General features: G+C 35.4%; 1 protein-coding gene across 21 annotated transcripts in view; it reads left to right on the forward strand.

Moving 5' to 3' along the window:
- MBTD1 (mbt domain containing 1) overlaps positions 1–14,143 on the forward strand; it is a 69,039-nt gene that overhangs the window by 35,477 nt on the left and 19,419 nt on the right. For 16 of the 21 annotated variants that reach the window (XR_005023642.2, XR_005023643.2, XM_057501332.1 and 13 more), the window contains 3 exons: positions 1,316–1,430; positions 2,756–2,841; positions 11,904–12,021. Coding sequence is in view for 19 of the 21 variants with exons in the window: in XM_057501332.1 (XP_057357315.1) it covers positions 1,316–1,430; positions 2,756–2,841; positions 11,904–12,021 (319 nt within the window). In the remaining 2 variants the exon portion in view is untranslated. Of the gene's footprint in view, positions 1–1,315; positions 1,431–2,755; positions 2,842–9,416; positions 9,534–11,903; positions 12,022–14,143 lie in introns of those variants that run through there. The other 5 variants (XM_036879878.2, XM_057501334.1, XM_036879888.2 and 2 more) reach the window with 3 other exon arrangements.

The following is a 14,143-nucleotide window of genomic DNA, read 5'->3' on the forward strand; positions in this document are numbered from 1 at the left end:
TTATTCTTTAATATCTGTTATTTCTATGGCTTCACTATTCGTCATCTGATTTTGATTCACTGTACTCCACCTCTGCCCAGTTGAACAGTTACCATATTTTACACCACATTTTTAGGAAATATGTGAGCCCCAAAATTTGTTCAGTATTTAAAATTGAACAGCTATCATAAATAGACAAAGCATACTATCTGAAATAAACTATGAATCGTTCATGTCAGTGATTTAAAAATCCTTATAATAATAAAATATAATATGAATTATAATGTAATAAATATAAAAATTATAAATAAAGTATTTAAAACACCTTTTAAATACAAAAATTGAAGCCATTTTTCCCCCTTGTTTCTTTTGAGTTAACATCAAGATATATACTCTTAGTATTTGGGGGGAAATTATTTACCCTTTGGTTTTATCTTTCATCATCTTTGCTTTGTACTTTTGATGGCAACCCATATGAAAAAAATGTATTTGGTTAACCCAGCTAACCTTTTTGAAAACATACATGATATAGAAAGAAAATGATCTTTCTTTAAATTTACATCAATACCTACAAAATGACTGGAGATTTGACTATTTGAGTTGTCACTATTGTAGCATATAAACAACTTTTTAAAAGCATTATGTAACTGGTTTTTGTAATATATTTTATTTGAGTGATCACATTTTTCTTATTCTCCTTTAACTTATTATGATCATTACATAGCACTGAAACGATTATTTGAATCCCCCATATTAAGGAAATACATCACTTAGATGTATTTCTATATTTCAGACAGACAGTACCTAAAGATCCTGAGCAGTGGTCTGTACCCAAATGGATGGCAGTTTGTCACACTGTGAATTTGGCCCCTGATCATTTTGTCATTGATCTTTTGCATTAGCACTAAAGGTTTAAAAACCTCAGTCACTTGCTCTTTAAACATTCAGTTATCTTCTCTTACCAAATAAATAGCAATGCTTGGCAACCTGCATGAGTGAATAACCACTGGTTTTATCTAGTATAAGAAGGAGTCAAGTATCCACCACAGCCTATACTTTAACATACTATGAGATGTAATTTTTTATTAACATATTAATTTGCATATTGCTGTTTTAGTCTTGCCAGTTCCACTACCCATATTAGATGTAACTACATTGTAGCAGAACTCCAGAAAATATTTCTCATGTTGAAATTCTTTGTGTTTCCTCTGCTTTAATAATTTTCTAAACCTTCAATGTTTAATTAAGCAGAATGAGTAGTATGCACTCAAGTTAAGTTCTGGTGTTTTGGGGGGGATGTAAAAGAATCCTATTTACTTAACTCTTCTTGTTTTAGGGTAAGCCTCCAACAAAGAAAGCAAAAGTTCTTCAGAAACAACCTTTAGTTGCTAAACTAGCTGCATATGCTCAGTATCAAGCTACCTTGCAAAACCAAGCAAAGACTAAAGCAGGTAATACGGATGAATATAATAGAGGTGTGAAGTATTTGATACTCATTCATCTAGCTTCATTTTAATTCTGTTAACTAAGCTATTTCTGTGCACTGTTAGCCCTCTGTGACACTAGGATTCCTGATGATGGTTTTGGTTTCAGTATATTACTCTAGGAGTGAATAGTTAGTTGAGTTCACAAGTTCCAGTGGCAAGCCTAAAGATGCTGTGGCAATCTTAATATTTTTTATTTTACCTTTTATGTACTGATCTCTCTATGCTGTGGATGGTGGGGAACATTGTGGAGATAATGGGCAAAGAAGTGGGACATTTTGCAGTTTTCAAAGGGATTGGGGAGGAAAAAGTAATAATAAGAAGAGGTTGGAAACAATGAAGCAAAACTGAAGGAACAAAATAGCAGCTGACTGAGAGACTCCAAGAATGAACTAGTGGTTACCCAGGGGGAAGGGTGTGAGAGGGTGGGTGGGGAGGGAGGGAGAAGGGGATTGAAGGGTATTATGTTTAGTACACATGGTGTGGGGGATCACGGGGAGAACAGTGTAGCACAGAGGAGGCACATAGTGGATCTGTGGCATCTTGCTGCACTGATGGACAGTGACTGCATTGTGGTATGGCTGGGGACTTGATAATATGGGTAAATGTAGTAACCACATTGTTTTTTCATATGAAACCTTCATAAGAATGTATATCAATCATACCTTAATAAAAAAATTTTTTTAAAAAGAAGTTGGAGATAGGACCATTCCTAATGAAAAGATTCTTAACAGGTATGCAAAGGCATGGAGGTAAGTGGGAGCGAGGCAGTGAAAAACCCTAGGTATTAGGCAGTAGGTGCTGGACAGGAATCTCACTGAGTGCACACTAAGAGCTGCGTGGGAATAAAAACACAAAAGCAGCCCACCATAGCAGTGTTTGTTACCCTGAACAGTTCTGCTCTTGGCTGTTCTTTGCTGCCTATAACTGGAGAGCTCTTCTCCCTTCACTTCCTAAGAAACCTAAGTTGTATATAGAAAACTTAAACTGCTATTGGTTTGCAAATATGATATATGCTAAAGTTATGTTTATTTAGAGAAGTTCTTTTAGAACTTGTTTTTTTAGAGAAATGTTTATAATATTTGTTTTTATAATAATGTTTATTTAGTATAATAAATGTTTTATAATAATGTTTATTTAGTATAATAAAGTAAATAAATGTTTATTTAGAGAAGTTATTTAGAGAAAAAGGATTTTCTCTAAAGGTGATAAATTAATTTACATTTTTTTAAATGGCCTTCTTAAAATATGAAAAATTTGAGAATTGTAATGTCTAAATTTATTTTTTTCAGCAGCAGTCTCCATGGAAGGTTTCAGCTGGGGTAACTACATCAATAGCAATAGCTTTACAGCTGCTCCAGTTACCTGCTTTAAGCATGTGAGTATGGAATTTCTCACCTTGTATTGAAATGCTTAGTTTCTGTCTAAATCTGAAGAAACCATAACACCTAATCATCTTATCCTTAGAAAACCTTTATTTTATACATTGTAATGTAAATGTTCCTTTTATTAATTATTATACTTATTAATTGCTAAATATACTTTGTTTTATAAGAAGCTTCCTATGAAGAGATTTGTAATTCAAAATTATTTTAAACAGGAAAAAATACTGGTCTCATCCAATTATCATATTAAGTTGAACGATATTAAAATTGCTGGTTTTGTATATCGAAAATAGTTGCATATTGGCAATGTCGTATGGTTCAACCTGAGAGAAACCTTCCATTGTGTATGTTACCTGACTCTTTGTGAACTGATCTGATAATTCAAAAAAGGAAGGATCTTTCTTCCAGTTTTGTTTTTGTCTCCAAAAGTCACAAAAATAAAAAAGAAACTATTAGTAATATAGTATTGTGGGCTGATATATGCAATGTATATATAGTGGAAAACCTTTTCAAGATGTTCTTTTTAGTAAGTAGATTGTTACAAAGCATCTAAAGTAATTCAGAATTGTGTTAAAAATGTATGTGAAAAGTTCTTTTTTTATTCCTTTCCTTTTATTCAATTATCTGTGATTAATTCTCTCCAATACTTTTTTAACCTTACTACAAATTTAATTTATATCTAAATGTTCTGTCTGCTACTGACCATGTATAACAAGAACACAGATTTTAGGAAATTTTTTTAGGAATGAAGTTTTGCTTATATCAAACATTTTGTTAGGGGCTTACTTCTACATAACAGCAGGTGAATAAAACTGAGCTTGAGTTCTTACTGTGGAAATTCAAATGAATTTTCATTCATTCCTGGCCAATAAAGGATCTTGATTAAGGTCAAGCATATTAATTATTTGGTAGAAATATAAATTAAAGCCAAGTTCATTAATTTGCTAATTTCCTTTCTTGAAAATACAAGTGTTAATCCCTTACCTGTGGCATGCTAACTATCTGAACCAACCTAACTGGAATCATAGGTACTTTTTTCTCAATGTAAGTGATTTATCTTCTATAATGTTGCTAGTAGTGTCACACTTATGAGGTGCATTAAATATATGGCAACAACAGCTTTAAGAGAACTACAAAGCAAATCTTTAATTCCCCTTCCCATAGTTCCTTCTGGTACTGAGAAGCTCAGAGTTAGGTTAAGTGTTCTCAGTTACGTAACTCATCTCAGATTCTAGAATATTCGTTTTCGCCTGCATAGCCTTTCCTCTTCCTAGCTTTATTTTAGTATTCTGATTTTTAAGTTTTATTTTCATAAGCCCTCCAAAGCTATTTTACCTAAGTACTCAAGATATTTTTTAAGTAGCATTTCAAAGTCCCAAAAGCATAATATTTTGTTTCATTTCTATATCTTTGAATAGTAATACTAAATTAAAGTTCTTCACAAGAAAATCACTAAATAATGAAAGTGATTGACTTTGTTTTCAGCTTCACTTTTTTTAAGATTAAAGTTTCTGACAAAAGATTCCAGCAGCTAGACTTGGCCATAGTAGTAATCATGATCCTGTGGGGCTACTTCTTTCTTACTCAGAAGTCAAGCCTCTGTCATCTAGTGCTTTCCTTCTCCACTTACCCTTTTTTACTGCCTTCTCCTTATCGAATAGGAAAAAAATTTATATTGGTAATGTTTCAGTATATTTTAGTACAAATGAGTTTGCTTTCTTCCTTAGCAGCATCTTCACGTGTAACCATTGGTTTAGTTTAGACCTCATGCTACACTTGGTTTTGTGCTTTGGAGTTGACATTTTACAGTTCTCCCCTGGATAGTTTTCTAGGTTACCAGGGAGAGTTACTGGCTATAGCTTTAGAATACCTATTTTCAGGAGCTGCTTGGGTGCAGAAGGTCCTGCCTCTTGACAAAGGCCTTCCAGCCTAAGACAACACCTGCTCTAACACTGGTTCATTGGGAGGACTGCTTCCAGACTCTGTGTCTGCCGTGTCTCCAGGTTAACCACAGGTTGGAAGCCTTCACCTGCTCCTATGGGATTCTTTTTCAAGCACAACTTTGCAAAAGATCCACTGTAGAACATGGAAGCAGAACTGTCCTGGTTGAACCAGGCATTGGGGTGGGGGCAGCATCAGAGCCTTGGCTGCCTTGCTTCTTTGACCTGGCTTGTCCTGGAGTAAGGATCCCAGCTAAACACTTTATATTTACCATCACTTAAATATGATTGTGATTAGTTCTAAAATCATAGAATTTCAAGAGTAGAATTCTTCTTTCCATGAAGTTCCTGTAACATAATTGCTGTAGTTATGCATATTGATTTATTCTTCATCACTCAATCACAACAATGTTTGACATTTTTCATAATTAGCAATGGAAATTGAGCCTTAACTATCATTAAATATATCTACTCAGGAATCTGTACGGTGTGATTGCCATATGTCTTGATACATCTTTTATTTTATCTAGGTGGGAGTTTTTCAGATTTTTTTTTTAAGCATCAAAATTCTCCTTTTCCTTAATAAACATAGCTAGGGTAAGAGGAAGGTGCACTGATCGGTGTGGTAAGGACAGCATGGTGGACAGCCTTGGCCCCCTGACTCTTGGAAGTCTCTGAGGTTGGAAACCAGTAAATTAGGTAATACCACTTTTAATTAAATCAATAAATAAGGTGGTGTTACTTTTAATTAATCCTTACAAAGCTGTAAGGCATTCTAGCTCATCTAGTTCATCTCTTATAAGTGAAAAAACTCTTGCTATTTTTTTCAGTAGCTGGTTGGTAATTTTCAACTTTAAACTTTAATCTGCTTTTCATATTGCAGTCTTTTTTTGTGTGACATCGTTTTGAATTAAGCCCCTAAAGGAAAAACACTCCTATGTTTCCCCTTCACTCACATGCTACTGCCACACAATAGTTCTGACACCAAGTATGTGGGTCATGCATACATCAGGCAGTTCTCTGACATCAGCTGGGTGTCCCACAATTCACCTTTGACTCTGATGCTAGCTAGAGTTAGCATCAGATCCCACAAGTTAAGGGCTCAGTCCCACAAGATAGCCCCCACTTGAGACACCAGTGACAAGTCCTAGGATCTTTACGTTTGACCAGCTGGCTCTAAATCAGGGTTCCCATGACACCCCCTCCTTGGGTTTGGTAATTTGCTAAATATGGCTCACACAACTCAGGGAAACACTTATTTAGCTTTATTATAAAGTATAAAGGATATAGTAAAGGATACAGATGAACAGCCAGATGAATAGGTACATAGGACAAGGTATATATGGTAAGGGGCATGGAGCTTCCGTACCTTCCTTGAGTACACCACTCTCGTAGCACCTCTACTAGTTCACCAGCCAAGTTCTTGGAACCCTATATATTAGGGTATTTATGGAGGCTTCATCACATAGGCATGATAGGGCATTAACTCAGTCTCCAGGCCCTCTCCCTTTCCCAGAGGTTGGGGGAGTGGGGCTGAAAGTTCCAAGCTTCTAATCACAGCTTGGTCTTTCTGCCCAGTTCCCATTCAGAAGCTATCTAGGAGCCCACCAACAATTACCTTGTTAAAAATAAAAGACATTCCTGTCACCCAAGAAATTCCAAAGGATTTAGGAGCTCTGTGTCAGAAACCAGAGTCAAAGATCAAACACAAGAACAAAGGTTCTCCTAGTGTTCTAATCAATTAGGAGATAACAAAGGTTTTTAAGAGCCCTGTACCAGGAACCAGGGGCAGAGACCAATATATATATATTATTTCATTATCCCCCGCCTATAGTATCCATAGCTAACCTAACTATAGAAAAATCTCCAAAATACTACTGTAGTACCATATGCCTGTTAGGCTCACTAATATACTAATGAAATTCAAAGATTAGTTTCTTCTTTTAATAATTTATATCTGAACCCAAGGGACCCTCCACTTGATCTGTGTGTATGCAAAACATTTAGCCTTAAAGCACTCTTAATTTTTTTTGAAGACTGCAGTCTTGTCTTTTTTTTTTTTCTTTTTTCTTTCAAGGTATCATTGATACACAATCTTACAAAGGTTTCACATGAGCAACATTGTAGTTTCAACATTTACCCATATTATAAAGTCCTCACCCCATCCCCTGTCTCCCATTGCAATCACTGTCTGTCAGTGTAGTAAGATGCTATAAAGTCATTACTTGTCTTCTCCAGGCTGTACTGCCTTCCCCATGACCTAGCTATATTGTGATTGCTGATTATAGTGCTCCTTAATCCCCTTCTCCCTTTCTCCCCACCCCTCCCCTTTGGTAACTGCTAGTCCATTAGTGGGTTCTGTGAGTCTGCTATTTTGTTCCTTCAGTTTTACTTCGTTGTTATACTCCACAAATGAGGGAAATCATTTGGTATTTGTCTTTCTCTGCCTGGCTTATTTCAATGAGCATAATATCCTCTAACTCCATCCATGTTGCTGTGAATGGTAGGATTTGTTTTCTTCTTATGGCTGAATAGCATTCCATTGTGTGTATGTACCACATCTTCTTTATCCTTTCATCTACCGATGGACACTTAGGTTGCTTCTATCTTGGCTATTGTAAATAGTGCTGCGATAAACATAGGGGTGCATATGTCTTTTTGAATCAAGGATCTTGTTTTCTTTGAGTAAATTCCTAGGATTGGAAGTCAAATGGTATTTCTAGTTTTCGTTTTTTTAGTAAATTCCTAGCAGTGAAATTCAAATGGTATTTCTAGTTTTAGTTTTTTGAGGAACCTCCATACTGCTTTCCACAATGGTTGAACTAATTTACATTCCCACCAGCAGTGTAGGAGGGTTCCCTTTCTCTGCATCCTAGCCAGCAGAAGACTAATCTTTTCAATTGAAGTATGCTAATCCCATTATTTGCCTTATTTTAAAAAATCAGGTAAAACTTTTCTCTCCTAGGCTTAACAGCACAGTTCAAAATGTGCTAATATCAAATGTACCTGAAACATACAAAAACTAACATCATATTCCTTTGGTTATCATTACAAGCTTCACAGATTTCTTTGGTACCTGCCCTATGTGCTCTGCTGTCTTGTTGATGTTGTCATTGGCAGGCCTGAAATGTAACCACCCTACTTTTTCCTCCCTTGAAAATAGTTGTAATTTTGTATCTTTAAAAAAGGTCTTGTAACATGCATACCATAACTTTAAAGCTGAGTTTACTTAACACTTTTTCATCTTGTCTTCATAAATACACCTGTCCTATATTCTAATCCTCTCTCTGATACTTGACCTGTATGCCAGCTGTTGTGAGAGGATAAAGTTATCAGTATTTCTTTTGCAACCTGTATTACAGGTATATTTTTGGATTTTAAGGATGAAAACAAAAGCCCCTTCATTTGTGTATGTACAGTAACAATAGTTTATAGTAAAACTCACGATCATTTTCTCAGGCATGTGTTTATTAGTTAAATAATATCTTTCAAGAAAAATTATTTTTTGTTTGTTTCCCCAGTCTTGACCGCACATGCACATGACTCCATTAAAAGTTGAAAATAAATGTGACTCTGTGTCTATTTTAACTAAAGTTAGAATCTTCTGTATGTCAACATAGATCTTATAATTTCAGGAAATAAAACTTGTTAGTTCCTGGCACTTGCTAGTTGTTGTCACAAAATAGATTTTCTACAGAAAGGAAGTGGACTCTTAATATAGTAAAAATCATCTTTTCTGTTTTATAGAATATCTAAAATCTAGATGATTTTCTTAATTTTTATCTGTTTCAAAAGTGGATCTTTTTTTTCCGTTAGGATCTCCTAATTCTTAAACAGTATTCATTTAATAAGTTTAAAAAAATATATGGAAAATAGTTACTGCTTCCTATCCCTTTTTACTTACACATCGAATTCTATTATTATTAATTCTTACTTCCACCCCAAGCATCCAATTTTCCTTTTACAGTCTCTCAGCACTCCCATCTCCCTGCTGCCACCACTCAAAAAGTAGATTTTGGTATCAACTCAAGTAGGTGACTGGACTTTCTGGAGAAAGAGGAAACAGATTTTTTTTTCCTTTTTCTACTTTCTACCAATCCCATCAAGTAGTAATTACTAGTTTTACTATCTTTCTGTAACATTTTCTCCTGTTTTTGCTCAAATAATATTTCATCCTTCTCTATTAAATGCACTTAGTAATCACATGTGTTATAATCTTAAGATATTTCAGTGGTGGCTTTTTTGTACATTTGTCATATCATTGTTGGGATAGATTCTTTCTTGGTTACCTGTGTGTAACTTCAGGGCTAATCCCACCCACATCATCTCTGTTGATAGAGAAGGTTGTGGCTGGTTATGGAAAGTTCTAGGTTGGCAGCTCTGTGGAAGATTTGTAATTCTGCCATAAGCATCAAGTGTAGTGTATCAGCCCTCTGAGAGTCTAAATACTAGCCATCCTGCCTATTGGACTATCTGGGAATGTTCTTGAAGTGCAGAAAATAAAACTTCCCACCCAGTTATTTTCTTATGGACAGTCGAGTGGAGGTTCTCATACATTTGTGCTGGGGAGCCCTCAGCATTTGGATTTGGCCATGTCCTGCAGGACCTGATGACAGCTTACCTTGCAGGGAAGGAGAATCGCTCCCAGATAGCCCTCACGAGTGGCCCTGGAGCAGGAAGTGGTGAAGCAGATCTTCCTGGTCTGGGAGGAGCCTGAGGTGGACCTCTCGCCCTGAGTCTGGAAGGTAAATTTGTTGTTACCTGTAAATTATGGTTCTGCTAGTTCATGCTATGCCAATCCAGACTTTCAGAGGTCTCCCTCCTGCCAGCAAGAGAAGACAGATGACTTGGATGAAGATGGCTGTCAAGCCCTGGGTCATTTAGTCTTCTATACTTAAGAATATTCATTTTAAACAAAAGGACAGATAATCTATGAAATTACTTTATTGTTTGAACACACTGAGCACATACTATGCAATAACTATCGTGCTCTTTTTTGTTGTTTTTGTTTCTTCATTTTTTTTCTTATAGTGAACCATATGGATTGGTTTAAGAGTGCCTAGCAGAACCACAACTTTACAGGCAAGAACAAATGTCACTTTCTGCTACTTTCTCCTATACCAATCCAGACTGTAGGAACCAAACATGATACCCCCAAACTTGATTAAAGTGAGCATTAACTTGATTTTTTAAATGAGCTTGACACCTTATTTTATTTAATTAAAAATGAATAGAAGTATTTTCTCCAAACAGTTGTTACAGCTTAAAAAAATTATGGCAATATGACGTCTTTCTAGCTCCAAGGGGAGTCCTGTATGCCAAATTGACTTAGCAGTGTGCCAACCTAACCTTAACTTGTCAGCATAACCATGCATCTTTCTTCTTAATGAAAAATAAACCCGTTCTACAAGATTTGGCAGCCAAACATTATTTAATGCATATGTGTAGCTGCATCTATCTGCTCTAATTGGTTCATCCTCATAGAAATGAATACATGGTCTTTGTAAAGAGTTAATATCTTAGCTTAATCGATGTTACTATTTTCCTTCCAGCCTTTTTCTTTTCTGATCATACTGCTGGCAATAGGGATGGCCCTACAGTCTAGAATGATATAGGGGGAGATAGCAGAACCTGAAGAGTCCAGTCTTTCAATTCAAAAAAAGCAGAAAGAGGTAGTCAAAATGGATGTGGGTTTTTTTGCACAGCTCAGAGAAATAGCTATGTGTACCTTTTCAGGATCACAAATAGTTGAGATAGTACACTGTCTCCAAATTTTGGGGGTATATTCATGCTTCCTACTTGAAGCAATAGCCATAAATTGATTCTGTTTGGTTTCCAGACTAACACTATTTAAGTATTAATAGACATTTCCTCCTCTCCTTCAGAATTTTCATGAACCCCAAGAGGGTAGGGGTTGAGTATTGTTTTAGGCTAATCCTCCTGTTGGGTTAGCATCCACCAAAGTTTAAAGGCCTTGCGTGGAAAACATTTGCCCTGTGTTCAAATTGGTTAGTTTGTGTAACTCTTAGATGTCAGATGTCTTTGGTCATCTTTGAGCTTTGAAGCTATTTTGTCTTTTCCTGATTTATTCCTATTATCAGGTCTTTATAACCTCACCTGATCTTCCCCTCTGTGATCAAGGTACTAATTATATTTAATGAGAAGCTGATTAGGAAGGGCCACAGTGACTGTGTTTAGTATTAACATTTATATTAGCATTTAGTATTATCATCTATATTCTTAAATTTGCTTATTTGATTTAATTAACTATTTCATAAACTCCAGGTAATTGTAAATGGCCTCAAAGTTTTAAGGATTAAAATGTAATGGAAATTGTCATTTGGTAATATACATTAGATTTTGGGAAATTACTTCATGATATTACTTACTCAGTTTTCTGAGTCCCCATTGTAACCATTTAGTGTGGAGGCTGTTGATTACCAGTTCTAACATTGAAAGTTTTCTCTTTGTTTATAGTAGTTCCTGCATGAGAAATTTAGAAGTGATCAGTTATTTAACAATTTACCATGGTATGAGTTTTAAAAATTCTTCAACTCCACTTTTTTAATACCTTTATCCAGTGCCTTTGCCACATGTCTGTTTTAACAGACTATATTTCTATTCTATGAATTTTAACTTCATTTGAAATTATAGATAAGTTTTGTTTCTCCTACACCATTGGAAACCACCTTCCTGATTGGGATTATTTTTCTTTCTGTTCTTTGGCTAGATCTCTTAAAATTAGAGATTAAGGTAAAGTATGTTTATTTAGTGCATATTAAAAATAATGAGCATCTTATCCTGTGAAGTCTATCAAGTTTGTGATTCAGCTTTTACAGAAATTGCTGCTCAGGTCTCATATTAGAACAGTGTTGACAAGAATCTATTCCAGTACATGTGAATTCTCTTCATCTTGAGCTTGACCTTGACACTAGCTTTTTCTAAAAAGAACTCTATGAAAAAGGGGAATAACCATTAACATTTTCAGAGAAAAATGAATGAATTAAATGGCATTTTCAGTTTAAGTATTAACATCAATAATGGAAATATTAATTATGAATTACATATTCCAGGCTTTATATTAAGATGATAATTTAATAATTTTTATATGACAGGCACCTATGGGGACCTGCTGGGGTGATATCTCAGAAAATGTAAGAGTAGAAGTTCCCAATACAGACTGCAGCCTACCTGCCAAAGTCTTCTGGATTGCTGGAATTGTAAAACTAGCAGGTGAAAAGCACGCATACTAATTTACATTCATAATGTGTAAGAAAGCATATTTATAAGTTTTGCAAGTGTTGCTGAATAAATAATAAATGTAATAATAGAGCAGAGGTTGGCAAATTTTTTTTCTGTAAAAAACTGGACAGTAAATATTTTCAGCTCTGTGAGCAATGCAGTCTCTGCCACAACTATTAATTCTATCGTTGTAGCATGAAAGCGGCCAGAGCAATACATAAATGAATAATCACAGCTGTGTTCTAGTAAAACATTATTTTGGGGCACTAAAATTTGAATTTTATATAATTGTTATGTATCATGAAATATGATTTCTCCTTTGATTTTTTTTTGAACCATTTAAAAATGTAAAAACCATCCTTGGATCGCAAACTAAAAAACATCAGGCCATGGGCCGGATGTGTGGCCATAATACAGTTTGCCAACCCCTGGTATAAGGAAATACCTTGAAAAGTAACAAAAAGTTGAGGTGCTAAAAAAAAGGTGACAAGGTCCATAATACCAAAAGTAAACCACGTTGATGATTTTACACATCTTGAGTTCTTCCTTCTTCTTCATTCCCGCTGCTTCCATGTACCCTAGTCCTCTTGACCTTACTGCTCATAGAATAAATGTATTAGGTATCTACTGTGCTAGACACTGTGGGCGGCGATACACAGAAATGTAAGACTTCGTTTTTTAGCCAGCTCCCATCTGCCAAATGCTGAATGCACTTATGACAAGATGCTCAGTGAGCAATGTTATGGTTCACTGTAGTACCTCAGCTCTCAGCCACTCAAATGAGAAAAGTCCCTACAGAGGTGTCTAACTTAACCTGCTCTCGTAGTGTTGATCTCCAGCCCTTCTCCCAGAAACACCGTGCGTACAGCTCACTATGTACTGCTGAAAGACTTAGCTTACCTGAAAATGATCTTAATTCCATTTTTTTGCTCAAGCATCTTTTAGCAGCTTCTTTGTCTTTAAAAGATCAAGGTAATCAGCATTTACAGCTATTGAGGAATTGTGCCATACACCCTGGCCAAATTTTCTGTTGCTCCCCAACATAAATGATATGTTCTAATGAGACTATTCTCCCTCCTCCCTCACACAGCATGTTCTTTGTCACCTCTGAGCCTTTGTGGGACTTGTCATGTTACCCACCGCAGGTCCCACCTTTTCCTTGAAACATTTCCTCAGCTACAAAAGCATCCTCTAAACCTTTGTACTGTTCTCTACATCATAACTTATTCTTTCTGTCCTATCAAGTCAGTTGCATTTAAATAGTTCTAAAGATAGTGAATTCAGTATCCAAGAATTACCTACACCTTCTATCTCCAATTTAACATTCCTATTGTATCTGATTGCATCATATATCTTACTTTAAGCCACTATAATGACATTTTAGAAGTGAGCCTGATGTTAAGAGCTTAGCAATAGCTGGGAAACTCATGACTTAATCTGTGAATTACTGAATTTTAAAACTAGAGTTTTAATGCTATAAATTTTCATCATTGATATTAACACATGAACTTAGCTTCCAGCCTAGAATACAAATTTATTGGGCCTTTTTTTTTTTTTTCCTACTGAAAGTCTTAAACCTTAATCTATTACAAACATAAGGCTTATTGAATTATAAACAGGATATACCATATGCTTTTTGTTTTTACTAGGAGCTAAGACTTCTATTTGTTTTTAGTACATAAAGATTTTAAGCAATTTCACATACTTTTGTGTTCCATTGAACTTTTTTACCTAGCATTTTCTCATTTTATTTTCAAATAGAGAAGTTAAGACTTAAAGTAGCCACATCCAAATTATTAAAGAATTACGGGTCACCTAATCAGCGGGACAAGGCAAGTTCACTGTTGAAATGTACTTTAACTGGACTTCTTTGGACATAAGATTTGGCTAACTTACGATAGCCTTCGTTTTTTCTTTCTTTTACTTCTCAAAACTACACATTCTGGTAGAACTTTCCCACCCCTGTTTTCACTGAAACTTCTTTTCTAGAGTTTCAGAAACTATGGGTAAAATTGAAGTATATTCAAAGGAGGAAGCCATGCTCTGAAAACAGTTGAATGGCATTCATATAAAAGGTTCTCAAAGTTTGCACACACAGTAGTGGTAAGCATCA

This window comes from Manis pentadactyla, chromosome 4 (assembly GCF_030020395.1).
Source record: "Manis pentadactyla isolate mManPen7 chromosome 4, mManPen7.hap1, whole genome shotgun sequence".
NCBI classification, from domain to species: domain Eukaryota; kingdom Metazoa; phylum Chordata; class Mammalia; order Pholidota; family Manidae; genus Manis; species Manis pentadactyla.